This window comes from Tamandua tetradactyla, chromosome 8 (assembly GCF_023851605.1).
Source record: "Tamandua tetradactyla isolate mTamTet1 chromosome 8, mTamTet1.pri, whole genome shotgun sequence".
NCBI lineage: Eukaryota > Metazoa > Chordata > Mammalia > Pilosa > Myrmecophagidae > Tamandua > Tamandua tetradactyla.
The window spans coordinates 77,427,187-77,454,560 of NC_135334.1; the positions used below are offsets into that span (position 1 = coordinate 77,427,187).

The 27,374-nt window shown below is 36.0% G+C and overlaps 1 protein-coding gene and 1 pseudogene across 14 annotated transcripts in view; one reads left to right on the forward strand and one right to left on the reverse strand.

The window, feature by feature from the left end:
- Nucleotides 1-6,719: 6,719 nt before the first annotated feature.
- LOC143644587 (olfactory receptor 52P1-like) overlaps nt 6,720-27,374 on the reverse strand; it is a 44,085-nt gene continuing 23,430 nt past the window's right edge. For 4 of the 14 annotated variants that reach the window (XM_077113779.1, XM_077113781.1, XM_077113780.1 and 1 more), the window contains 3 exons: nt 26,976-27,100; nt 14,946-15,064; nt 8,439-12,312 (listed from right to left, as the gene is read on the reverse strand). In XM_077113779.1, the coding sequence (XP_076969894.1) occupies nt 11,150-12,199 (1,050 nt within the window). In that variant the 5' untranslated portion in view covers nt 12,200-12,312; nt 14,946-15,064; nt 26,976-27,100 and the 3' untranslated portion in view covers nt 8,439-11,149. Of the gene's footprint in view, nt 8,023-8,438; nt 12,313-12,429; nt 15,065-18,183; nt 27,101-27,374 lie in introns of those variants that run through there. The other 10 variants (XR_013156763.1, XR_013156768.1, XR_013156766.1 and 7 more) reach the window with 10 other exon arrangements.
- On the forward strand, nt 6,974-8,009 carry LOC143644589 (olfactory receptor 52A1-like; annotated as a pseudogene).

Below are 27,374 nucleotides of genomic sequence, written 5' to 3' on the forward strand. Positions count from 1 at the left end.
CATACCTCAAAACTATACCTTCTTTGTACAAAATTCATACCTTTGCAGTAGTTCATGAGAGAACTTACTTTGGGACATAAGAGTCTATACACCCCCCTTCAATTATGCTCACCTTCAATATGGTGATATTATTTATAGACCCACTAGTGAACTGCCTTCAATTCTATCTATTCCCTTACAATTAAGTTTAGCCTCATCAGCTAACTGTTCACCCATCTCAAGCTTCTGTGTACCTCTAGATCCCCTATATTCTGTATTATAAGCCTCTGATTTTACCTTTACCATGGGCACAAAAATAGAATCGTACAGTATATGTCCTTCTGTGTCTGGCTTATTTCACTCAGCTTTATGTCCTCAAGGCTTAACCATCTTGACATGTGGTTCAGAATATCATTTTCTCTTACTGCTGTGTGATGTTCCATTTTATGTATATATCACATTTTGTTAATCCACTCATCTACAGATGGACACTTGGATTGTTTCCATCTTTTGGCGATTGGGAATAGTGCTGCTATGTACAACAGTGTGCACATGTCTGTGTCACTGCTTTCATCTCTCCTGGGTATACAGTAAGTAGTGGTATTGCCAGGTGATAGGACAAGTTGATATTTAGTTCCCTAAGGAACTGCTAAACTGTCTTCCTTAGTGGCTGTGCCATTATACATTCCTCCAGGAGTGCATAGGTATCCTAATTTCTCCACATCCTCTCCAAAATTTGTAGTTTCCTGTTTGTTTAATAGCAACCATTCTTATAGATGTGAGGTGGTGTCTCATTATAGCCTTGATCTCCATTTCCCTTATAGCTAATGAGAAAAAGCATCTTTTCATGTGCTGTTTATCCATTTGTATTTGCTCTTCTGAAAATTGTCTATTCATATCTTTAGCCCACTTTAAAATTGGGTTGCTTGTTCTTTTGTTGTTGAGTTGTATGATTTCTTTATGTATTCAGGATATCAAGCTTTTATCTGACATGTGATTTACAAATATTTTCTCGCTTTAAGTTGGCTACCTCTTCAAGTCTTTTGAGGTGTAAAAACGTTTGATTTTGAGGAGTTTCCATTTATCTATTTTTTCTTTCATTGCTTGTGCTTTGGGTATAAAGTTTAGGAAGCTTCTTCCTATTACTAGGTCTTGAAGATGTTTCCCTACATTTTCTTCTAGGAGTTTTATGGTCGTGTTTCTTATATTTGGGTATTTGATTGACTATGAGTTAATTTTTCTGTAGAGTGGAAAGTAAGGGTCCTCTTTCATTATGTTGGCTATTGATGTTCATTTCTACTATGTCCATTTTTTGGTATACTATTTTGTGCCAGTCCAGTGGATTTGGGGGCCTTATCAAAGATCAGTTAACCATCAATTTGGTGGTCTATTTCTGTGCTCTTGATTTGATCCCATTGGTCAATACTTCTATCTTTATGCCACTACCATGCTGTTTTGGCCACTGTGCCTTTATGAGTTTAAAAATCAGAAAGTGTTAATCCTCCTACTAGTACTTCTTTTTCAGGAGGCTTTATCTATTCAGGGTCTCTTTCCCTTACAGATGAATTTAGTAACAAGTTTTTCCAAGTTTTCAAAGTAGGTTTTTGGAAATTTGATTGGTAGTGCATTGAATCTGTACATCAATTTGGCTAGCATGTATAAGTTAACTATATTTAACCTACCTATCCATGAGCAGGGAATTCTTTTCACCTATTTAAATCTTCTTTGATTTCTTTTAGCAGTGTTATATAGTTTTCTGGGTACAAGTCCTTTATATCACATCATCTTCCTAAATTTTATTATTAGCTCAAGTAACTTTGTTGTAGATTTTTCAGGATTTTTGAAGCATAGTATCATGTCGTCTGCAAACAGTGAAAGTTTTGCTTTTTCCTTTCCAATTTGTATGCCTTTTATTTTTTTTTTTTCCTGCCTGGTTGCTCTAGCCAGAACTTCTAGTACAATTTTGAATAATAGTCCTGACAAAGGGTATCCTTGTCTTGTTCCCAATCTTAGGGGGAAGATTTCATTCTCTCTCCATTGAGTACAATGTTGGTTATGGGTTTTTCTAATATAACTTTTATCATATTGAAGAAGTTACCTTCGACTCCTACCTTTTGAAGTATTTTTTTATCAGAAAAAAAGATGTTGAATTTTGTCAAATGTTTGTTCAGCATCAATCAAGATGATCATGTGATTTTTCCCTTTGGTTTTGTTAATGTGCTGTATGACAGTTATAGATTTTCTTATGTTGAACCATCTTAGCATTTCTGTCATAAACCACACTTGGTTGTGTTATATAATCCTTCTAATGAGTTGTTGGATTTGACTTGCTAGTATTTTGTTAACAATTGTATCTATGTTCTTTAGGGAGATTAGTTTCTAGTTTTCTTTTCTTGTAGAATCTTTACTCAGTTAGGGTATTAAAGTAATGTTAAATTTATAAACTGAGTTATGTAGTATCCCTTTATCCTCTCTCTATATACCTTTTTTTGAAAAGTTTAGGCAAGTTTGGTATTAGTCCTTTTAGGCATGTTTGTTAAAATTCCCTTGTGAAGCCATCTGGCCTTGGACTTTTCTTCATAAGAAGATTTTTTGTTGGTTGATTGATTATCTTTACTTGTGATTTACTTGTTAGGATCTTCTGTTTGTTTCCAGAAATTTGTCCATTTCATTTAAGTTGTCTAGTTTTTGGATGTATAGTTGTGATTAGTATCATCTTATGATTTGTTTTTATTTCTTCAGGGTCTGCAGTAACAAGCCCCCTTTAATTTCTTATTTTGTTTATTTGCATCGTCTCTCTTTTTATTTTGTCAATCTTGCTAGTGGTCCATTGATTTTGTTGATTTTCTCAAAGAACCAATTTTAGGTTGTAATGATTCTTTCTTTTGTTTTTTGTTCTCCCATTCATTTAACTCTGCTTTAATCTTTGTTATTTCTCTTCTTCTATTTGCTTTGAGGTTGGTTTGCTGTTCTTTCTCAAGTTCCTACAGGTGGGCAGTTAAGTCCTTGAGTTTTTCTTTCTTCTTTTTTGAAATAGGCATTTAAGACAATAAATTTCCTTCTCAGAAAAGTCTTGGCTGCCTCCCATAAGTTCTGATATGTTGTATTATTATTTCTATTGATCTCCAGATAACTACTGATTTCTCTAACAATTTCTTCTTTGACCAACTGGTTGTTTAAGAGTGTGTCATTTAATCTCCATATATTTGTAAAAGATCTTGTTCTTTGGTGTTTATTAATTTCCAGCTTCATTCCATTGTAAGCAGAAAAAGCGCTTTGAGTTATTTCAATGTTCTTACACTTTTGTGTCCCAGCATATGATCTATCCTAGAGACTATTCCATGAGCACTAAAGAAGAAGGTATATCCTGGTGTTTTGGAATGTAATGACTTATACAGGTTTGTTAGGTCTAATTCATTTATCAAATTGTTTAAGTTCTCTGTTTCTTTGCTGATTCTCTGTTTGGTTGTTTTATCTACAGAAAAGAGTGGTGTATTGAATTTTCCTATTATTATTGAAATGTCTATCACTCCCCTCAGTTTTGCTAATGTTTGTCTCATGTACTTTGGAGCTCCTTGATTGGGTGCATAAACATTTATGATTGCCATTTCTCTTCAGTGAATTGTCCCTTTTATTAATATATAGTCTCCTTCTTTGTCTATTCTGTTTGGTATTATTTTCTTTTGGTTGCAACTTGTATGGAACATCTTTTTCTATGCTTTCACTTTCAATCTATTTTTATCTTTGTTTCTAAGATGAGTCTTTTGTAAGCAGCATATAGATGAATTATATTTCTTAATCAATTCTGCCAATCTGTATCTTTTAATTCATAAGTTTAGTCCATTAACATTCAAAGTTTTTACTGTAAAAGCATTTCTTAAATACACCATCTTATCCTTTGTATTTTATTTATTAGATATATATATATTCTTTCCTCTTTCTCTTTTGATTCTTTAAGATACACTTACTGGTACTCTTCAATTCTGTGCTCTCCTCCAGAACTCCCTCTCCTGTCTCATTTTGTCAGCCAGCAGAGCTCCCTTTAGTATTTCTTATAGGGCTGGTCTCTTGTTGACAAATTCTTTCAGGATTAGTTTGTCTGTGAAAATTTTAATCTCTCTCTCAGTTTTGAAGGACAGTTTGGCTGGGTACACAATTCTTGGCTGGAAGTCTTTCTCTTTCTGGATCTTAAATATATCATACCACTGCCTTCTCACCTCCATGGTGCCAGTTGAATAGTATGAACTCAGTCTTATATTGTTACCCTTGCATGTAGTAAATTGTTTTTCTCTTGCTGCTCAGGATTTTCTACTTCACTTCACTATTTGACAGACTTATTCGTATGTGTCTTGGGGAAGGCCTATTTGGATTTATTCTATTTGGAGTTTGTTGGACTTCTTTGATTTGCCTTTTTATGTCCTTTATAAGAGTTGGGATGTTTTCCCCCATTATATCCTCAACTACTCTTCCTACCCTTTACTTGTCTTCTTTTGGGACACCAATGATTCTTATATTTGTGTTCTTTTTTTTGTCCATAATTTTCCTGAGATCTGATTCAAATTTTTCCATCTTTTCTGCCGTTTGTTCTTTTGTCTGCTTGAAATAAATTGTTCTGTCCCCTAGCTCACTTATTCTTTCTTCTACCTCTTCAAATCTGCTGGTTTGTATTTCTAGTTTATTTTTGATTTGGTCTACTGCACTTATATTCTCTGTGATATCTGATATTTTTCTATTTATTCTTTCAAATTCCTCTTTATCCTCTTCTAGTATCTTTTTGATCTCCTTTATGTCATTAGCCATCCCATCAAGTTTATTTAGTATAGTTCTATGAGCATCTTTGATTATTTGTTCCAAAGTCTGTGTCTCCTCTGGTGTCTTAATTTGGCCATTAGACTGGGCTATGTCTGTCTGCATCATGATATGACTATGGATCTTCTGTTGCCTTTGAGGCATGTAAATATCTTGAGGTTTACTTTTGAAGTTGATTTCCTTCAGCAGACTAAAGCTTTGCATTTGCAAGATGGATGTAGAGCAGGATGTGGGGCACAACTGTGCAGTGATGGGTTTAAAAACAAGTATAATCAGGGGTGGGGGATGTTATGCTAGTGCCTGTGAGGTTAGGGTGTAGGGTTCGGGGTTGTGACAGTGCGGCTGGAGGGGCCATGGGGGCAGTGTAGCTCGGGCAGGTGTTGGAGTACAGGATCAGAGCATGGTGTAGGGAACAAAGAGATAGGGCCCATTGGGAGGCTGACTGGGGCCTGAACAGACGAATTGGGGCTGGTGCACAGACAGGATGCGAGTGGAGCATTGGGGTCATTGGTATCAGGGTGTGGGGTAGGTGGCACAGAGTTTGGGGCAAAGGGAAGGCAGGGCGTAGGTGTGTCCTTCTGCAGGTGGAGGGTTTCAGTAGGCCCAGGATGTGGATGTACAAGTGTGTTGGGGCAGGGTACAGGTCATGGGAATTGCAAGACTTGGGTCAGGGGTGAGTGATGTTGGATGGGTAGGGCCCTGGCACAGATGTGCAGTTGATGGAGGCTTTGGGGCAGGGGTTCATGTGTGTGCAGGAGGTCCTGTGTGGCACAGATGCACACATGAGCACTTGCCAGGGGTGGCAGTAGGGTGCTTGCACCAGGGGTAGGGCAAAGGTGTCCACGTGTGTGGGGCATGTGGTTGGGGTACAGGGGTCAAGAGATTGGTGCACAGATGCATGGGCACCCAGCAGTGAGGATGTGGGTGTGAGTGTGTATGGGTCTGTGGGGCAGGGCCCTGATGTGTGAGGGTCTAGGAGCAGAGCCCTGGGATGAGCATATGCAGAGCTCAGGGGCAGCTGGCTCGGGTTGTGCCTGCTTGGGCTGGAATGTTGTGGTACAGATGCACAGGTCAGTGCTTGCCCAGATCTGAGGGTATGTCTTGAGTGCAAATGTGCATGTGTGCATATCTGGGAAGTCCTTACACTGATGTACACATTCACAGAGCTGGGATGGCAGTGTTGCACAAGTGTATGGGTTGCAGTGAGTGTGACTAATGTAGAAAGGTGAGCAACCATGGCCTGGATGTGCAGGTGACTGCCTGCAGGCTACAGGAAGGGGGAGGTGGGAGTTGAGGGGCTGGGTGTGGGCACACAGGTCTCTGGATGGGAGGGGGTGAGAGTGTGCACGTGCACAGAGCAAGAGTGCTTGGAGTGCAATGTGGGGGGCAAGTGATGGGGTTTAGGTGCATGCAGTGTGGGGGGAGTTGAAAGTCTTGCATGCGAGGGTAGTGCATTCAAGGAAGATGGCTTGGCTTACTTCTTAGGCCCTATCTCCCTGTCCATGCACTCTGAGCCTCTGTGTTTATACTAGCTGGATGGCCTCTGGTTCTCTGCATCTCAATTCTTCAGCTTTGCAACCAGGACTTCCATATATGGTGTAGAAGGCCCTCCCAGATCATTTTGCACCTTGGAGTTAATGTAACAGTCGCTTTCCTGTCCTAGCAGTTCCTTGGAGCAGGAATGAACTTAACGTATCCTATTCTGTCATCTTCCTGCAGCAATTATGGTTACCCTATTTATTATTTTCCCATTTGCTTGAATAGTTCCTGAAATAGGGAGTTTTACATTTATGTTTCTGTCTATCTGACTGAATGAATAAATGCTTCATGGGTAAGAACACAGGAAACAAGATATTTGTGCTACATTAATTAAGTCCCCAAATCATATTAACTTAGAAAACCAAACTGATGTTTAATGAGATGATCTTCAATTGATTATATACAAACCACCAAACCACATGCCCTGATATTAACTAGACATCAGTGTGTCTTCTCTCAGTAGTGAGTTTGGGTTTGCCTATAAGTAAGGTGAGCATGGATGTGTGTGTGTACTAGGGAAAAAGAGAGAAAGAAGGAGAAAGATGTAGGGAGAAGAATGATTCTGGGAGCCCATATCTGCATTCTGGAACTTATTTAATTGCCCCATCAGTAAACAAGCTTTGATAACATGCTTTTGGAAGCTATTTTCAACCTATGATTTTGTAAATCTAGGTGAAGACAGAATACAGAAGAAAGAATCCTAACAAATTCTATAAGCCTTACTCAGCAGCTCTAAGCCATCATGTGTAAGCTCAGCAGCATAGTCTTCATGCCTTCATCACTGACCCTGATTGGGATCCCTGGCTTGGTGTCTGTGGAGTTCAAAATTGGGATTCTTTCTGTACCACATACATCTTTGCTCTGCTTGGGAATTCCCTACTCCTGGTCATCATCAAATCTCAGTGCAGCCTCCACGAGCCAATGTATCTCCTTCTGGCAATGCTTGGTCACTCTCAGCACAGGCATCCTACCTAAAATGCTAGGTATATTGTGGTTCCATTTAGCAGAAGTCTATTTTGAAGCCTGTCTCTTGCAGATGTGGTTCATCCACACATTTCAGTGTATGACGTCACTGAAATTCTCAATGGGAAATGACCCTGGACAGCTATGTGGCAATCTGTAATCCTCTGAGGCATGCAACCATTTTCACCCATCAACTCCCTAGTTGGATTGATGTCAAGGTGGTACTCAGTGCTGCCCTTCTAACAGTTCCATGTATTTTACTCCTCAAACACCAGCTCAAATTTTACAAGACCTCTGTGGTCTCCCATTCCTACTGTGAGCACATGGCCATCGTCAAGTTGGCAGCAGAAGATGTGTGGATCAATAAGGTCTATGGTCTGTTTGTGGCTTTCAGTATACTTGGATTCGATATCATCTACGTCATACTCAGCTACATCCGAATACTTATAGCTGTCTTCATGCTGCCTCAAAAAGAAGCTATAAGTGCAAGGCCTTTAACACCTGCATTGCCCATGTTTTTGTTTTCCTGGAGCTTTATCTCGTGTTTCTTCTCTTTCTTTACACATACGTTTGGGTTCCAGAGCTCACCATACATTCATATTCTTCTGTCCAGCCTTTACCTGCTTGTTCCACCTTTGCTCAATCTTGTTTATGGAGTGAAAAGGAAACAGATTCATGATCAAGTGGCCAAGGTTTTCCAATAAAAGGACTCTTCTTAATTTCTCATTCAACCTAACAAAAATTCACAATGAAAAATTCCATGTTCGTCATGAGAATCTGTGCTTTCTCAATTTCATTATATACTGAATCATAAAAGCTTAAAGTTTGTATTCGAAACAATAAAGCTCTAATTTCTAATTAAACATTTTCTATTTTTATAGATAGTGTTTCAGTTGGAATATAGAATGCATATCATATTTATTCAGTAGATACATAAATAGCAGAAATTATGAATATTTTCCAGTAGATCATTTAGCTTTCAGTGAATGCAGTTCCTTAAAACCACACTTAAATGTAAATACATAGCCTCTGACTAAAATACTAAAGGTATGGAAACTCTAATTGTAGAAAAAATTCATTTTAAAGATTTATAAATTCAAAGATTATGAGCCAACTCTTTTTTTACTTTCAATTATAATTGTAGTCATTATCTCATCACCACTATAATTATTATCACCATTTATATCTTATGTTTTCTTTTGTTTTATGATGATCTGAGCACCAAGACATTTAATTATGCATTGGAATTTATTTCATATACTTTACCTTTTAGAACATAAGTATATTTACAAAAATTTGTGAAAATAGTAAAAAGAGCTTCCATATACCACATATCCAGTTTCCCCTATACTTAGCATCCAACATTAGTATGGTATTGTAATTTCCTATCTGCTATGGCAAAGACTGCACCGTGGGTTGATTTAACAATGAGAACTTACTGCTTCATGATTTCAGAGTCTAAAAGACTTGCTGTTTCCTGAGGTTGGGTGCATTCTGGCTGGCTGGTAATCCTAGGGTTCCTTGGCTTTCCAATTATATGGTGATTTTCTCTCCTGGCGTGTCATCTCCTTTCTTCTAGATTCCATAGACTCATATTCCTCCATGTGTATTTCTCCCTGTGGTCTTCTCTATAAGGTTTCCAGTAATAGGATTAAGACCCATTCTGATTCAGTGGACCACACCTTAACTAAAATAACACCTTCAAAAAGTCCTATTTAAAAAGGGGTCACATCTACAGGAATGGATTAAGATTAAGAATATATTCTGGGATACATAATTCAATTTTCCATGTATAATATATTTGTTACAGTTAATGAACTAATATTGATACCTCATAATTAACTAAAATCCACATTTCCTTCATATTTTCTTAACTTTTATTTAATGTACCTTTTCTGTTCTAAGTTAACATCCAGGATACCACATTATATTTAGTTTTCATGTAACCTTTGGCTCCTCTTATCATTGATGGTTTCTGATATTGATATTTAACGAGAACAGACTGTATGTTTTGTAAGATGTCCTTCTACTGGAATTTATCTGATTTTTTTTCCATGATTATGTTGGGGTTATAGGATTTGAGGCATAAAATTATAGAGGACAAGTACTGTTTTGTTCACATAATATCACAGATACATACAATCAACTTAATTTATTGAGGATAATGTTGACTTTGATCACCTGTCTAAGGGAGTCTTTGTCACGTTTGTCATTGTAAAGTTATTTTTATCCTAATTCCATATTATGCTCTTTGGAAAGAAATCACTCCATACAGACAACACTTAAGGAATTGAGATTTATGCTTACCCTACATGAAGGCAGAGTATCTAAATAAATTAACTATAATTCCTCTACCTGGGAGGTTTGCATACTCTCCCCTATTTAATAATGTATTCAATAGTTCATTTGTATCAGCATGGACACACAGACATTTGTTTTATACTGTGTGTTATAATCCAATACTACTTTATTTCATTATTCAGAGTATTCCAGTTTGGTCATTGGAAACACTTAGAATTACTGCTGATTCTCCTCAACATACCTCATTATTTGTGTGTATGTTTGTCTGCATTTGTGTTTGAACACGTCTTACTTTATGAAACTGAGATGCTTCAGGCTTTTCTTGTCTCTTTCCTGTCCAGTTGTAGAATTAGCAATTTTTTAAAGAAGACTTGGTTGGGTCAGAACGTTAGAAACTAAGATTGAGCTTTGAGTGTGGTTATTATTGCTGGGTATTGTTTATTTTAGGTGCATAAAGCTGAGAAAGCAAGGAAACGTATGTGCACATACTAATCCGTGTGTGTGTGTATATATATATATATATTTATATTTATTTATTTAACTGCATAAATATTAAACTAATCTTGAGTTCTTACTAAGGTCTCCAACACTAATCCATTACTATATGGATATTTATTGTCTCTTCCCATTGCTTATCTGTAAATCTCTACTACAAAAATTATATGCTTGGCTTCAACTGTACACCATCCATTTTCTAAATTATTGAATTACAGTTTACATATATGTACTGCTGGGAAACAGCCTTATCAACTAATATACAGTGATTATATGCAGTTAATCTTGCTCTACACTTATTTTCAAAGAATTTACATCAGCATCTTTTCCCACCATTCTCTTTAGCCAAGATTGTTACATCCACTTGTAATGTTGTTACTACATTTGGAATACTGTTATTACATTTGTAAGATTGCTATAAAAAATTATTACATTCTTTTGTCACAGTGTTCATTTCTTCCTGGAATCGTCTAACTTTCTAAATGTATTTAAAAATTTGCATACATTAAACTTCACACTCTTTTTTGCTGTAAAGTTCTATGAGTTTTTTCACAAACATTTAATGTCATGCATCAACTATTAAAGTTTCATACAGAATAGTTTCAACAATCTAGAATCCCCTATCTATTTATGAACTAAAATATTTATTTCTTCCTTCTGAATCTGTATATCTGTCATTTCCTTTTGGGTTATCCCACTCTGTGGGACTTCCAATACAATGTTGAATAAGAGTAGTGAGAGTGGGCAGCCCTGGCTTTTCCCAATCTTAGGAAGAAAGCATCATTTCTCATCATTAAGCATGATGTAAAATGTAGTTTATTTATTTTTGGCAGATGGTCTTTATCAAGTTGTGGAAGTTTCCTTGTATCATTTCCACTTGACTTTGATGTATAATTATTTTTATTATTGTTGGATACGGTTTGTTAATATTTTGTTGTGGATTTTACATCTATTGTTTTGAGATAGATTTGCTACTTTAAAGGGTTTCTTTTTGTATAACATTTTGTATGTACTATTACTTCATGAGCCAGATTCAATCAATACAGGCTGGTATTTAAATGTTTTAGTTTTGAGAAATCTTCTTTTTTGGGAAGAAAAGCCCCACCACTCGATCACGGATCTGCTTGGTCTTGACACCATACACCAGGGGGTTGACTGTTGGGGGCACCAGAAGGTACAAACTTGCAAAGATTATGTGGACACTTGGAGGCACCTTCTTGCCAATGCGGTGAGTTAAGAAACTAAATAGTGCAGGTGTGTAGGAAAAAAGTATAGTGCAGCTATGGGCAGCACAGGTGCCCAGTGCTTTAGATCGGGCATTCTGGGAAGAGAGTCGGAAGACTGCCTGCAGAATTTTGATATAGGATGTAGCTATAAGCCCTAGGTCCACAACCATCACTGAAAGTGCCACAGAGATACCATATGCTCTGTTAATAAGGGTGTTTGCGCTGGCCAGCTTCACCACAGCCATGTGCTCACAATAGGCATGATTGATGACAGATTTGGAGTAATACGGTAACCTCTTAATAAGAAGAGGACAAGGTAAAACCATAAGAACAGCTCGAATCATACCAGCTAGACCCAACTTGATGACCATTGGTGTTGTTAGGATAGTTGTGTAATGCAGCGGGATACAAATAGCCACATAGCGATCAAAGGCCATGGCAACTAGAAGCGCTGACTCGATTATGCAAAATGTGTGAATGAAATACATTTGTGCTAAGCAGATATTAAAGCCAAACCTGTGGGCATCCAACCAAAAGACCGCAAGCATTTGGGGAGCTGAAGAAGATACAAGAGCCATATCATTCATTGCCAGCATGCAAAGGAAGATGAACATGGGCTGATGGAGGCTTGGTTCTAGTTTGACAGTAATAATGATTACACTATTCCCCAGCAGGGTGAGGGCAAAGAGGAAACAGACAGGAATGCCGATCCAGCAGTGAAAATCTTGCAAACCAGGAATACCAACCAGGAAGAAAGATGAGATGTAATGATAAGTAGCATTATCTGCCATGTCATAAAGGACAGATTGCATGAAAAGATGCAAAGTTGCCAGGCTTTCTTTGGGCAGAAAGTGGGATGAAAGAATGATTATTCCATAATCCTGCATGTGGGGACTCTGGACACACTCTATAATGTCTATTTAAAGAGTTGGCTCTTCATCTAGACATCTGTAATTCATTGGATAAGACACTTCATCATTGTAACCCCCAGCATCTTCATCTGCAAATAAGAAGATGAGTAACATATTTCAGATTTTCTGTCTTATTTCTGAATTTTATTATTATCTGTCATTTTTATTTCCTACTAGAAGAGTAAATACTAATAAAATAGCCTCATATTTATGACTAAGCTAATATTGCTTTCTATGTTTTAAATAATCAGAAAAAAAGGCAAGATCTCTGTTCTCAAGACAATTGAGATCAAATACGGAGACACACACATAAACACACACACTCACACAATAAGGCAAAGGTAATTCAAGATGCAATTATTAACTTAATAATACTTTTATCCGTAGATGACACATCTAAATAATAAGGAATTCAGAATAAAATCTTCTAATGGTCAAATCACAGGATCAAACATGTGAACATTTAAGACAATAAATGCCTCATCATCAATCAAGGGAAAATACCCTCCTATTTTAGACTAACTCCTTAGGAAATCAGAAGGTGGGCGGGACTGTACAATCATATAGGAAACAGTAAAAAAAACTTCTAAAAAGAGCTTGAAGATTTTATTTCTTCATGATGTGATATGATTTTAAATTGTTACAAATAAACACATTATTTAATAGGATTATATAAATCCAGTCTAACTTCTCAAAGCCTTGAGTACCAGCTGTACATCTTTGTCTCTGGCAGTGGTATCCACCCTACCTAACTGGTGAATAGCAAAGCAACTACTCCAATCCAGCCCTCTCATTCTCAACAGAAAGAATAACTTCCTAAGACATTTGCTCTGACCTTGTCCTCTAGTTTTGATGATTGCCCCCTAAACTTATTTCTAGGATCTAATTTCCACCTGGTATCATAATTCTAGAATATGCATCCCAATATTAATAATGTGCTTTTCAAGATCTAATTGTTACTGGCATCTAGAATCCTGCTCCTAACGTGCACTAATGTAAAAATTGAAAAAAATGGATAAATATTCCTAATTACAATGGCTTGTCTGAATTTCCACAATATCTGTTTGGGAACACATCTTCTGGTTATGGTATTTTCATTCTTCTATTAAACATGTACTCCTTTCATCCTATGAGAGTGAATATCTGAGGTGTTTTCTTATAATAAATTGGGAAGTGTCAAAGAATCATTATAAAACATTTCAGAATAATTTACAGCTTAAACTTTCAGAATACAGATATTGGGGTTTGGGAAATTTCTATGAAAAACATGTGGCTCATAACCCCAGAGAGAGATATGAACTTCAGACCAAATCTTCAAATATTGAATACAAAAACCTTTGCATATCCTTTTCCACTTGGAAATTTGGTTAGCCTAGTTACATTCTTACGTCTGCTTCTGGGGGAATCAAATATACAAAAGGCTGATTGCAAATGACAGACCTGATGACAAAGAGCTGGGAGTGTAAGAAGCAAAGTAATATGCCTAGAAATATATATGTATAAAAACTTTATGTAGGAAACATTACTAGATTTAAAAATTGCTCTTTTAATTTCCAGTATATTTATTTACAAAGTGGAAACATTTGTAATGCATACCAAAAGAGAAGTAAGCTGACTTCTTAAACAGAGGCTACTTCTTGTCAGGGCACTAGTATTTCAGATACAGGGGAAATTGCAGGGAGCAATCCCCAAAGCATGGTCTGCTTGTACTTCCACCCCATTCTCCCAGAAAGTCTACTCTCTCTTCTCCCATGCTTGTTTTGAGTGAAATAATGGAAAAAAAATTTTTTTCCAATAAGATCATTCTTTAACTTCAGCAGATTGTATATACAAAGCAGTCAGAATTCCTGCCCAGGCTTCTCAAACTTCCTGTTTGTACTACCATTCCTTAGGTTTTTGAACCATATAAATAATATATTCCTTTCGGCAGTGTGGGCTTTGGGATTCTGCTTACATCTAGTCAGTTGGCACAATTCCTTCCTTGGAATCTGCCATTTCAGATTAGATTATTTTATTGGAATACTACGGTATTTTCTACACTGTTTTTATGAATGCACTATATATTTTACATTAATATACTGCAGTAATAACATATCAAGATTCCTCAAACATAATAAAACATGTTCTTCTAGAGCATGTTCTTCCATTTGATTATATATTCTTTGCTGGTAACCACCACTGCTAGACATTTAATAAATTTCAGAACTATCCTTGCTGCCTCAACCTCCTTAACTCTAATACATCATTCAAGCAGCCTTTAAATCTATCCTTCTATTAGAATTATTATATATGTTTTCTATTTATTTTTATATCAGTCTTCTTAATCAGCCTGTGAGCACCACAACACAGGCACTGAAATGCTGCAAATTCTGAATAAATGCTGAGGGAAGATTGGATGCCCCAAGAACATATTCTACAGTCTGTTAAGGATTTCATAGATTTTGATCTTGCTACCCAAGCGTCTGATCCTCCAAAGATGATTAGTCTAGTCACAGTCATTATCCATCTTTTATTCTTTCATTCACTTCAGCTGTCTTCTTAAAATTTGTTTCAAAATTATTTCTAGGACGGGTTACATAACCATGTTGCAACGGAAACTTCAGTAGTCATTCTATAAAGATTGAGATGTGGACCCAAAATACCTACTATGTTTCTCATAAAGTTCTCATAAATGTGCATCATTTATATATTTACACATATTCTTTTCCCATTTTACTTTCACCTGTCTTATCTTGAGTGCTATTCCACATTTCATGATACATTGTAGATGACGATAAAATATAAATGTTGCTCTCTGCAAATCTTTAAATGATCATTTGCTGCTACAGCTTCCAGGTCGATCTGCATATGAAGAATGGTTAAAATAAATGTCAGTGGTTTGCTTTAAAGCAGTGAGGATTCTGTGGTAACGTTAGCAGTTATGGTCACATTATAATGAACTATTACAATGCTCAGGAGGCTCCTTATGTTTGGAAGATCCGAGGACCCATTAATTATACACATAAGAGACAAGATAGAAAGGAAAAGAGGACTTGATGAGAACTAACAAAAAACAGTAGCTCTGCCCATCAATAAAAGCATGTTAACACTGTAAACTCCCTAGAGCATGTGGACCATCCCCTAGTGCCCAGTCAAATGAGATGCCATAGATGTCAAGCAAATGCGTGGTGCACTGTAGAATGCTGTGAGAAAAATGAGACAAGCTAATACATTTGCAGTGGGAAAACTACAAAAATTAAGAAAAAAGGAAATTGCAAATCCAATTCCAGACTGACCAGGGTTATTTTTACTTAGGCCTCAGAAAAAGAATAGGCTCATCTGAAAGTGTAAATTGAACTTAAGATATTTCATGATCTCTATTCTCTTATCCCCTTTCCTTCGTATGATCTTACTGTGGCACAATTTCCATTCATCAAATCATGTATGCTTCTTCTCCCCATGTTAATATGTGCTCTTAACAAACCCACGTGCTCATAGCAAACCCACATGCTCATGTGTGTTCAGTTCTTCACAGTCAGTGAGCTACTGGACTGCTCTCCATTATGGCTGAATCTGTCCATTATTCTTTGAAATGTGCATAAATGATCATACTTTTTTATTTCTTTAAATCCTTGCCACTTTTTTGCTTTCAAGGTATTTTTTCTGATCTAATTTCATTGTTTTATGTATTGTTTTGGTCCCTGTGTACTTCCCACCTTACTAAAGATTTTAAAACATCTATTGATATGTGTATGTTGCAGTCTTTTGTATTTTTTTCTTTAAATTGGTTGTCAGCTTTCTCTTGGTGAGCCTACATTTTCTTGCTGATTTGCAGATGTTTCTTGCATATTCTTACCTCAATTTTACCAGTCATAGACATTTCAAATATGTCTGAAACCAATCAATCGTCCATCTCTTACTTGTGTCTATGGTATCTTTAGTTCTACAGAAATCCTTAAATTTGATTAAAAGTTTTCAAAACTTGCAACATATTTTGTGCTTTTGGAAACTCTTTTTTCCCCACTGTACCAGTTTGAAAGGATTTATGTACCCTAGAAAAGCCATGTTTTAATCGTAATCAATCTTGTAGGAGCAATGGTTTCTTCAAATCCCTATTCAGTACTATAGGTTGGAAACTTGATGAGGTTATCTCCATGGAGATGTGACTCAATCAATTGTGTGTATGAAACTTGATTAAATGAAGACATGTCTCCACCCTTTCTAGTCTTGATTAGTTTACATAAACTTAAAGATAGATCTATATAAAATAGCCAGTGTGAACAAAAGAGAGAAAAACATGAAAAAAAAAAAATAGATGTTCAGCATCTATCATTAGCCTTCTTGACCCAAGTTACCTTTCCCTGGATGCCTTAGATTGGACATTTCTATAAACTTGTTTTAATTGGGACATTTTCATGGCCTTAGAACTATAAACTTGTAACTTATTAAATTCCCCTTTTTAAAAGCCATTCCGTTTCTGATATATTGCTTTCCGGCAGCTAGAAAACCAGAATACCCACACATCACAATTATTCCCCTTTTACTAACTTCATTGCTTTAATTTTGACCTTTTGTTCTTTCATTAGTTTGGAGTCCACCATTCTATATGATGCTATGTTTAGATGCTGAACATGTATCTTTTTTTTTTCATGTTTTTCTCTCTTTTGTTCACACTGGTTATTTTATATAGATCTATCTTTAAGTTTATGTTTTTTTCCTCTGCTGACTCAATTCTTTTGATTTTTACCTGAGAGTTTTTCTTTCTGGTTTGGTATTGTATTTTTTTTTCTAAAATTTCCATTTCATTCTCTTTAGTACCTTCTATTTATCTTTCCTAAAGTTTTTACTTTTTCCATTTATTTCAACAGTGTTTGTGATTGATTATTTGGATGGTTTTATAATAGTCATTTTAAAGTCTTTATCAGATAATACCAACATCTGTTTGATCTTGGAGTTTGCATCTGTTTATTATTTTCTCCCATTTGGATTAAGAATGTTGTGGTTCTTCAACCAAAGTAATTTTGGATTGCATCCTCGACAATTTTTAGTATGTATGTTTATAATTTTAGGATAGTTTTATATATGCAGAAAAGCCACAATGAGGGTGCACAGGTGGTTCAGTTATAGAATGCTCGTTTTCCATGTGGGAGACCTGGGTGTGATTCCCGGGCCATCCACCCAAAAAAAGAGCCACAATGATAGTTCAGAGAGTCCTCATATAATCCTCTTCAAGTTTGCCCTATTTATATCATTGAATTAATATCATTTGTATATTACTGAATTTCAGACTTTATTCAGATTTCACTATTATTTCCAGTAATGGACATTTACTTTTCCTGGATCACATCCAGGTCAAATTGCATTTAGGCAACTATATCTCCTTAGTCTCCTCTGGTCTTTGACAATAATTCAGTCCTTCCTTGTTTTCCATGACCTTTAGAGTTTTTGATAGTGATAAGTTATTTATAAGATGTCCCTCAAATTGGGTTGCTCTGATGTTTAGCTCATGGCTCTTCTGGGGTTATAAGTGTCAGGTAAGGATGATAAGAACACCATGGAAGTAAGTTGCCCTTCTTATCACATAACCGAGGGTACAGGCTATTAACTTGACTTAGTACTTGTTCTGCTTATTTCAGTCACCTAATAAATATAGTATTTGTCAGGAATTTTCACTCTAGAGTTACTCTATCTTTTCTTTCTTCTTCTTCTTTATTTTTTTTATATTCTCTTTTCTTCTAAGGGAAGCAAATCACTAAGTCAAGATCACAATCAGGGAAAGGGGGCATTAAACTCCATCTCTTGGAGGAGAGTACAGCTACATAAATTATTTGCAATTTAACACTAAAGAAGATTTGTCTCTTCTCTCTCACATTTATTTATTCATTCAATTATTTATTTATATCTGTACAGACTCTTATATGTTTATTTTATACATTTAACTATTATCTAATATTACTTTAGTTGTATTATTCTTCAAATTACTCTAATTTTGACCATGGAGATCTCTTTCATTTGACTCCTGTGTCATTTTTACATACATACATTGTTTTATTTTTTAAGTAATTCTTTCCTTTGTGGCACTGAAAGATACTATAGATTCTTCATGTATTTTTACTGTCCTAGCCCAGTATTTAAGTAGGGCTCCAATTTGTGTCTTCCAAACTCATTTTTTCAGAATTGTTTTTGTTGTGCTGGCATCTTTGCTTTTAAATATACATTTTCACATCAGCTTGCAGATGTCTACAGAAATCCTGCTAGGATTTTGAATGAGATCTTGTTGAATCTCCCTTAAAAAAAACAGACAAATATTGCATAAATCTACTCATATGAAAAACCTAGAATATGCAAAATCCAGACACATAAATTGGATTACAGATTATCATTGGCTGGGAGAGTAGGTGGGGAATTACTGCTTAATGGATACAGAGTTTCTGTTTGGGGTGATGAAAAGTTTTCATTAATGAATAGTGACAATGGTTGCAAAATATTCTACATGTAATTAATATGACTGTATTGTACACTTGAACATGATTCAAATGGGAAATTTTGAAATGCATATATGATACCACAAAAAAAAATTTTTAAAGGAAATGCATAGTACATCCACAAGAGCCTTATTACAATATGGGCTTTATAAGGCAATCAAACTGAAGAGAACACAGAACTATATTTTGAGGGAAACTATATATAAATGGCAGATTTTTGGGTCACAGTGACTCAGCAGGCAGATTTCTCACCTGCCATGCTGGAGACCCGGGTTTGCTCCCCAGTGCCTGCCCATGCAAAAAAACAAAAAACAAACCAAAAAAAAAAAAAAAGCTCATGAATAAATAAATAAATTCTAAAATACATGCCTTTCTTTCTCAAAGTAATCATGGTCCTGTTGATTTTATATTCGCATTTTACTTGAGAGTTTTGTAATTTTTCATTTGTTCCACGATTCTGGATTTATCCTGGATAATTTGTTTATTACATTGGAAGACCATTTGGGTCCAGCCTTTGCTTTGCTATTCTGTTCTATTCTACCTATTCCCCACTGACTGTTGGTTTGGGTCCTGAGTGTCAGTTCATCCATTTTTTCAGTTTTCAATGTTTGTCATATGTTAATTAGGATCAGATACACACAGGTGCAACTCAGCCTGGAAGCTCATAGTCAACTTTATGGGTTCATTTTTCCTAGCACACTTCTCTATGAGATCTCTCTGGTTCTTTACAGTTCCTTTATGGACCTCGCCAAAGATCCAAGGCTCTAGTTTATCAATGCTGCCACACATTTTCACAATTATGACTATAATTGTGGGCCAAAGAGGCAGGACTCGAAGAGAGTGGCAAAAAAGCAAGATAAGTTGTCCCAACCATCGTAGAATTTTAGGTTCACTGAATGGAGAGGAAGGTTATCTGTCATTTGTCAGAGGTTCAACTCTCTCAGGTTCTTGTTGTCGCCCTCAAGAGGGTTGCCATTGGATTATTAGGGTCTGGGGTATAAAATAATAAAGGAAAATAAAAGAGAGAGCTTCTAAATTTTCTCTAAGTGTAAGGAGAACCCTGTCCTGCTAGACAAAGCTAGAACGCTCCATGAAATTCTCTCTTCTATGCCAGTGCTCACTTATGGGTTTCTACCTGCTTTGGGCTAGTGGATAATGGAAGAAAGCAAAAAAAGTTGACTCACTGATGGCTCTATAGAATTTTGAATTTTTGTATTTTTCCCTAATCTGCCTGCTACCAATTGATTTTTAACATCTTTAAATAGCCTCCTAATACATCTTCTCCAAGATTTTGGTTCCAAGATTTCTCCCTCTTTGTAGGAGAGACAGGATGAAGTATCTTATTCCATCTTATTTGGAACCACAACTCTTCACTGACTCTTTATATGCCACATGATAGTCTTGTAAAACATGTAATTCGATATTGTTTATCCCTTCTCCATCCATTTCAGAATGTCTACCTTTTAATTAGAATGATTATTCTTATATAATGTAACTAATGGCATAGTGGCTCTGAATCTACAGTCTTATTAGTTTTCTATTTATCTGTTATAACTTTCATCATTTATTAATAAACCATGTTTGTCTCCTCTGTTGCTTCTGAGGTGTATCGTTTTTATTTTAGGTTTTAGAGAATTTTCTAAAATCAGGGAAAAATAGCATATTACAACTCTCAGTCTATCCTGAATGAGCATTAGAATTGTAGGAAATAGTAATATAACCCTTCCAGTGTTACGTAAGAACACTACAACAGTGTGTTTTCAGTTACCACCTACCAGAATTAGCATTATTATGACACGCGTTTTACTTCTAAATATTTTATAAATCCTATATTAAATTTATATTGGTTTTATTTAAATTCAATGTTTTAAATAAGTTGAAAAATATAAATGTATTATTTTACATTTCCTTTTAGTACACTTCAATTTTCATTTGATGATTTCTTTTTTCAGCCTGAAGATCTTCATTTAGTGCTTATTTGCTGTTCTCATAGGAAAGAAAGATACCAGCTTTTATATATCTGACAAAGTCTTATTTTATGCCTCCAATTTTGTAACAGCTTTGTTGAAGTACAATTCATATACCATAAATGTCTTGTATCAAAAATGTAAAAACAAATGGTTTTTACATTATTTACAGAGTTGTGCAATCATCACCATAATCTAAGTTTAGAATGTTTTCACTTCCAAAGGTCCCCATTAGGTATCATTCTCTATTTCTCCTCCAGCCCTAAATAATAACTAATCTGCTTATCATTTCTATAGATCTGCTTGTTTATTCATTACAAATAAACAGAAACCTATAGTATGTCTTTTACCTTTAGTACCTTTCATTTATCATTTTGGTCGCAAAGTTCATCTGCACTGTATCATATCTTTATATTGCATTTTCTTTTATTGATTGATTGAATGCTTTTTTGATGTCATACAATACTTTTTATTCATTCCTTTGCTAATAGACAAATATCCTATTCCTACTTTTTGGCTATTATGAATAATGTTACTATGAATAATACCATACATGTTTTATGAACATGTTTTTATTCTTTTTATTGAGTAAATCAGAGGTAGAATTTTTAACTCCACATTTCAGTTTTGAAGATCTGTCATACTGTCCTCCAAAGTGACTGCATTATTTCATATTTTTTCTAGCAACATATCAGGGTTTCAATTTCTTCCCAACCTATCTAACACAGGTATGCTTTCTTTTTAATTCTAGCCATTCTAGGGCATGTGAAATGGCATCTCATTTGGTTTTATTTGCATTTCCCTAATAACTAATGATTTTGAACATCATTCCATGTGCTTAATGAGTATTTGTACATTTTCTTTAGAGAAGAGTCTATTCAAATCCTTTGCCTCTGAACTGCAACTATCATCTCATTCCCCTGATTAAATATTTAGACGATTGCTCTTTATTGGTCATACAAGGTTGTTAAGGATCTGGCACACAGTTAACAGTCCAGCTCATTTTGCCATACCTTCATGGTGCACTATATTCCAGCCTTATGGACGAATAAATACATATGCAGTTCCAAAACATGTAATGTTCTTTCATCCACGTGAATCTTTGTACAGAAACTTTCCTCTGCCTGGAAACGTCCCATCCTGGTTCATTCCTATTCCCACTTCAAAATGCAGATGCAAATCAACTGTCACTTCTTTAAGGAAACTTCTCTGGATGTATCAATTGGGATTAGAGGTCTTTCACAACCTTTCTGTGGTCATCAGCACTTAGCACCTATCCTGTCATCATTTACTAGACTGTGTGATCCCAAAGACAAGTAAATTGTCTTTTCTCTTTATATCCTCACTCCTAGGATGGTGTCCAAATTATTTAACAGATAATTGTTGAATGAATCGTCCTTTCCAATTTCTCTTCCTTCTTGAAGCCAATATCTCCAAACAGTACCATACTCCATGTTTACTATGTATACGTTATACTTGTGGCTTTCATAGAGTACAACCATTAGGCAGAGGCTTGCTCTGGTTCAAAACAATGTGTCTTTCTTTGGTGTCAAAATGCATCAAACAGACAACAAAAGCAAAATTAATCTCATCAGTTATTTCCTTTCACACATCTCCTGAGTTCTAATTTACCTTTATCTCAATTGTAATTTACGTATAAATAACAATATGAGAAATGTAGTGTTTCTTCATTTCTTCATCTTTTTGGCAGGGCATATGATGACAAAATGTATACGTCTGTGTATGTGGGTTGATACACGGTACTGGGGCCAACAAGTGAGGCTGCCAGGAGTGAAGAATGTGTTCTTATATGCTTGCTGCTTTTCTTGGTGTTCATTTGGAGTTCTCAGAAAAAGGTCCTGATGGATTTGATGTGGGTATTGATTTAAAATTATTTTTCTCTCTATAAGCCTTCCATCATTTTTACGAACACTGTACTCTTTAGCAATTTACAGTTGTTAAAGTACTTGTCTGCATGTTAACCCTGTCAATTCCCAGAATAGTCCTATGAGATTGGGACTACAGGTAGAGGTGTCTGTGTGTGTGTGTGTGTGTGTGTGTGTGTGTGTGTTTGTGCACATGTTATTATCTGTTTACAGAGCAAGCTCACAAAGATTAAATGTTTTATCTTTAAAAAATCCCAAATAAATATTAAAGCTAGACTTTGAAAATGTATTTCTGAATATTTGCCACCCCCTATTTTTAAAGAATTATTTCTTAAGTTAAGCTTCATATTAATTTATTTTTCTTAAATTGTAAACAAGTAATTAAATAAAGTAAAGTAAACACATTCCAATTTGCAACTTTTTTTCCATTTGCAACTAACCCTTTGATGGGAATCTGCACTTTCAAGCCACCCAAACTTTCAAGTTTATACAAATTACTCTCACGCTGTGCTTTTTCTGATCTTATTGTTAGAGTGTGAAAACAGAAAAGAAGGGAGAAGGAGGTAAATCCTCTGAGCTAGATTTCTATGAATTGCATTTAAATCAGAGAATAGGTAATAGGTAAGAATAAGATTCTTAATGTGGGAAAATTATGCTCACCATCATTTGGCAGCAAGTTATTTTATTATTTTCATTTTAAAAAGTATAAAATATGTAGCCTATCTGCTATAGGAGGAAAATAATGCACATAATCCCCAGAAGCTCACGTTATACCTGAATCATATCTACCAAAACATATCTATCTAAAAACATGTCTACATCTTTAAGAGAATGCTTTGATCAAATTATGTTATTAGTGCTGAAAGAGAAAATTATCTAACACTAATTTCTATCAAAGATTACTGCGGGGTTTTAACAGTGACTAAATCTGGTTCTATCCACTACTCTAATTCAGATGAAAATCACTTCTAATAAGGGAAGTGAACGATGTTTGATTTAATGGCTGGTGCTTAAGTGAGAGATCTCAAAGTAGCACAGCCCAAGCAGCTCAGCACATTAGAGATTCAAAACTTTAGGGTAAATATTACTGTTTATCATATTTCTTATCTTCTCCATCTATATTCTTAACATTTTCATACAACTCTCCAAAAGAGTTATATGAAGGAATTCATGTTCATTAAAGAGGTAAATACTTTATTTATCCTTTTAATTTTTTATTTTTCACCTTATAGTATCACAAGGTAATTTCATAGAGAAATTTAGGAGATGTGAACTTGTGAACTGATCGTAGAAAGAAGGTAACTATCTCAATGCGGTATTCTGAGTAACATAAGATTTAAAATGATATCTTCTGTTTTCAGTTAAACCTTACAATTAATGATGCAAACAATATTGATGTCTTTTCAATTTCAACCAAGTAGAATTTTGATTTAAATTTAAAATTCATAAAGTCTGTAATATATCCATTTACTATTAAAATAGTTTCCCTTCAGTTGACTTTTATAGGCTTACAGAACAATCAGATTTCTAAGATGTCTAATTGTACCTATAAAATTCTATTTAATGTGACAGAGTATTGAGATATGTGAAACTTCATACCAAATGTGCATACAGTGGGGGATATGTCCTGAAACACAGAGAAAAATCTCTAAAGCAGCTTTTCTATCAACTTCTGCTATAGTCAAAGCCACAGGGGAAACTATGAAAGAGGGCTAACATACCAGAAATGCAAGGCTCAATGGCAGTGAAAAGACATGATAAAATTGCTTTGGCATGAGGCAAATGTATATGTACAGGTCTGTTGTAGGTTGGATTGTCTAAAGACAAACACTGAACAACATTTGGAGAGTAAAATGTTTACTACATGTGGTAGTTAGGTTCAGGTGTCAACTTGGCCAGGTGAACATGCCTAGTTCTGTTGCTATGGACATGGGCCAATGATACATGAACCTCATCTGTTGCTGATTACATCTGCAGTCGGCTAGGAGGAGAGCCTTCTGCAATGAATGATGCTTGATTTAATTGGCTGGTGCTTAAGTGAGAGATCTCAACGTAGCACAGCCCAAGCAGCTCAGCTTCCCCCATCTCAGTACTCGCAGCTCAGCCCAGGCCTTTGAAGAGGCAGAAAGAAATCACCCTGCGGAAAGTTGTTGGAACCCAGAGGCCTGGAGAGAAGGTCAGCAGAGATCACCCTATGCCTTCCCATGTAAGAAAGAACCTCAGTCGAAAGTTAGCTGCCTTTCCTCTGAAGAACTGATGAAATAAATCCCCTGTTATGAAAAGCCAATCCAGTACTTGCTTCGGCAGCACATATGTTGCTTCCTATGAAACAGAGCTTGAAGGATATTGAAAGACGGAATGAAAGACAGAATGAAAGACAGAATGAAAGATGGACACAGATGGGTTTAGGGGGTCTGAAACTCAGCGATAACAGACCAGAGACATCAGACAACTTTATTCTTAACTGGTTCCTGCTTATATACTGCAGGGTTCACGTGACAAAGAGTACGCATGTACCTGGTGAGAATACAGAGTGCTTACTTAAGGTGACCACAAAGAACCTGGGGCTAAGTCAAAAGAAACATTCTCTCTCTCCCCCAGACTGTTCTCCATTAAGCAAATAACTGTCTCCTCAATTTCTTGCCGCCACTTTGATGCCAGCTGCTCCCAACAAATTCTGCAGGTCTTGTTTTAACCCTTGGCTCCTACATTTCCCCCCCTTTTTAAATTTTATTAGCCAAAGTGACTGTGCCTGTCTTAGGTTGCCCTTAAGCTCTGAAGGAAGGGTCTTACCTGTCATTGGCCACCAGTCAAGCTCTCTGACTTTGATTCGGGAGGGAGCCAAGAGGTTTGCAAGAATCACATGGTTAGCGCAGCTTTGATTAGTGACTGTGCCTGTCTTAGGTTGCCCTTAAGCTCTGAAGGAAGGATATTACCCATCATTGGCTACCAGTCAAGCTTTCTTACTTTGATTATTGGTTGTTAAACACAGCTGAGGAGGAAGAGAAACAGTATAAACAGCCCCAAACCTAACAATGCAGTTCCAATGACTGCAACCACTGTGATAATTCCAATGATTCCAATGACAGCTATAATAATGAGTCCAATTAGCCTCTTAGTCCTTTTCAGATATTCTTTTTACCAAGTGGATCAAGACTTGTGTTTCTGGAGAGGATTGCCAGGGTCTTGACATCTGTACCAGCAGCTAAATACCTCTTCTCCTTGCTGCTACTATCGTCTCATTTTCCTGAAACATAAACGCTTGGATACAAGTGAATAGAAAATAATTCTCACAATTCAAAAGTTTGATTTCTTATATGCATATAGTGTTTATGGTTGCTATTTAAAGGGAAGTTATAGTTACTAGAATTTGCTATATAAATTGGTCCCAGTCCTAGGAAAATTTTCCATAAATTTCTCTGAATAATGTATTTATCATCCCAAAAATTTGGCGCAAATCATCCTCTAAGTATTAAACTCTGATTTAGCTTGCCTGTCCATATAATCTCAGTTATCCTCAAGTTAGAGATGGGAGACCCCACAGGGGCCACATCTCTTACAATTCCATAGGAATCATTAACTATAATAACTGTTCGATCCATATGACATAACTACCATCCATTCCAACTTTCTTTCCCATCTAACAGGCAAGTATCATTTGTTTCCTTAGAGTTATGCATATGGGTCTTTCTAAAAATTGAAGAGTTAAATTTGACACCATTTTTCTTCTTCCTAAGAATTTTTGGAAGCCTAGAATCTACTGGACCTGGGAATCCTAAACTAGCATTCAAATATTTTGGCAAAGTTGGATTGGCCCATGTTAGGGCCCACAGCAGAGGCAGGTTAGGAATATAAACCCAATAAGTATAAAAATGTCCCTGTCCTTCAGCAATTAAAGTTATATGTCCTATAATATACATTACCCATTTAGTTATTTTCATCCAGGTCGACATGTCTGGGTTTTATTCTCTTCAAGGAAATCCAAACCAAGGTTCCATCATCTGCAATGACAAGAGCAAATCCCCTACCTTCTCTCTAAGTTTCATTCCCTTTTCATCTATATCCACTGTCGCAGTCATGTTTTTTTGGGAAAAATTCTCAGCTTCCCCATCTTCACTTTCTGACTGTAAGGGATCTAAGGCTGAAGTTATTTGATGACACAATGTCCATGCTGATAATGGAACAGTCTCCCCTTTTTGATAAGCCCTCTGAAGAGTCTTCATAACCAAACGCCATTGTTTTAAATTTAGAACATTATGACACTCAGGGTGAAACCAATGACAATGTTTTTGAATGAGATCAAATAAGCTTAATAATTCAGATGTAACAGAGACGCTAGTAGCTTCTAACAATGTTTTCAACACACTAACACACTCCTCCAGCCGCCCATTGTGATTACCCATTACCCTGATGCTCCAAGAAAATGCTTACTTACCAATATGACTCGAGTCCTCTTCTATTGGCTGGACACACTTCCCTCTAATGGAAACTTTTCCTTGGTTCCTTAACATTGTTTTGGAGTCTTCTTCGAGCTCCATGTTGTGCACCAAACATTGCTTCCTATGAAATGGAGCACGAAGTATATTAAGGAATGATGAGAAAGAAAGAATGAAAGAAAGAATGATAGACAGAATGAAAGACAGACACAGATGGGTTCAGGGGGTCTGAAGCTCAGCGATAACAGACCAGAGACATCAGACAACTTTATTCTTAACTGGTTCCTGCAGGGTTCACGTGACAAAGAGTACACATGCATCTGGTGAGAATACAGAGCACTTACTTAAGATGACCACAAAGAACCTGGGGCTAAGACAAAAGAAACATTCTCTCTCTC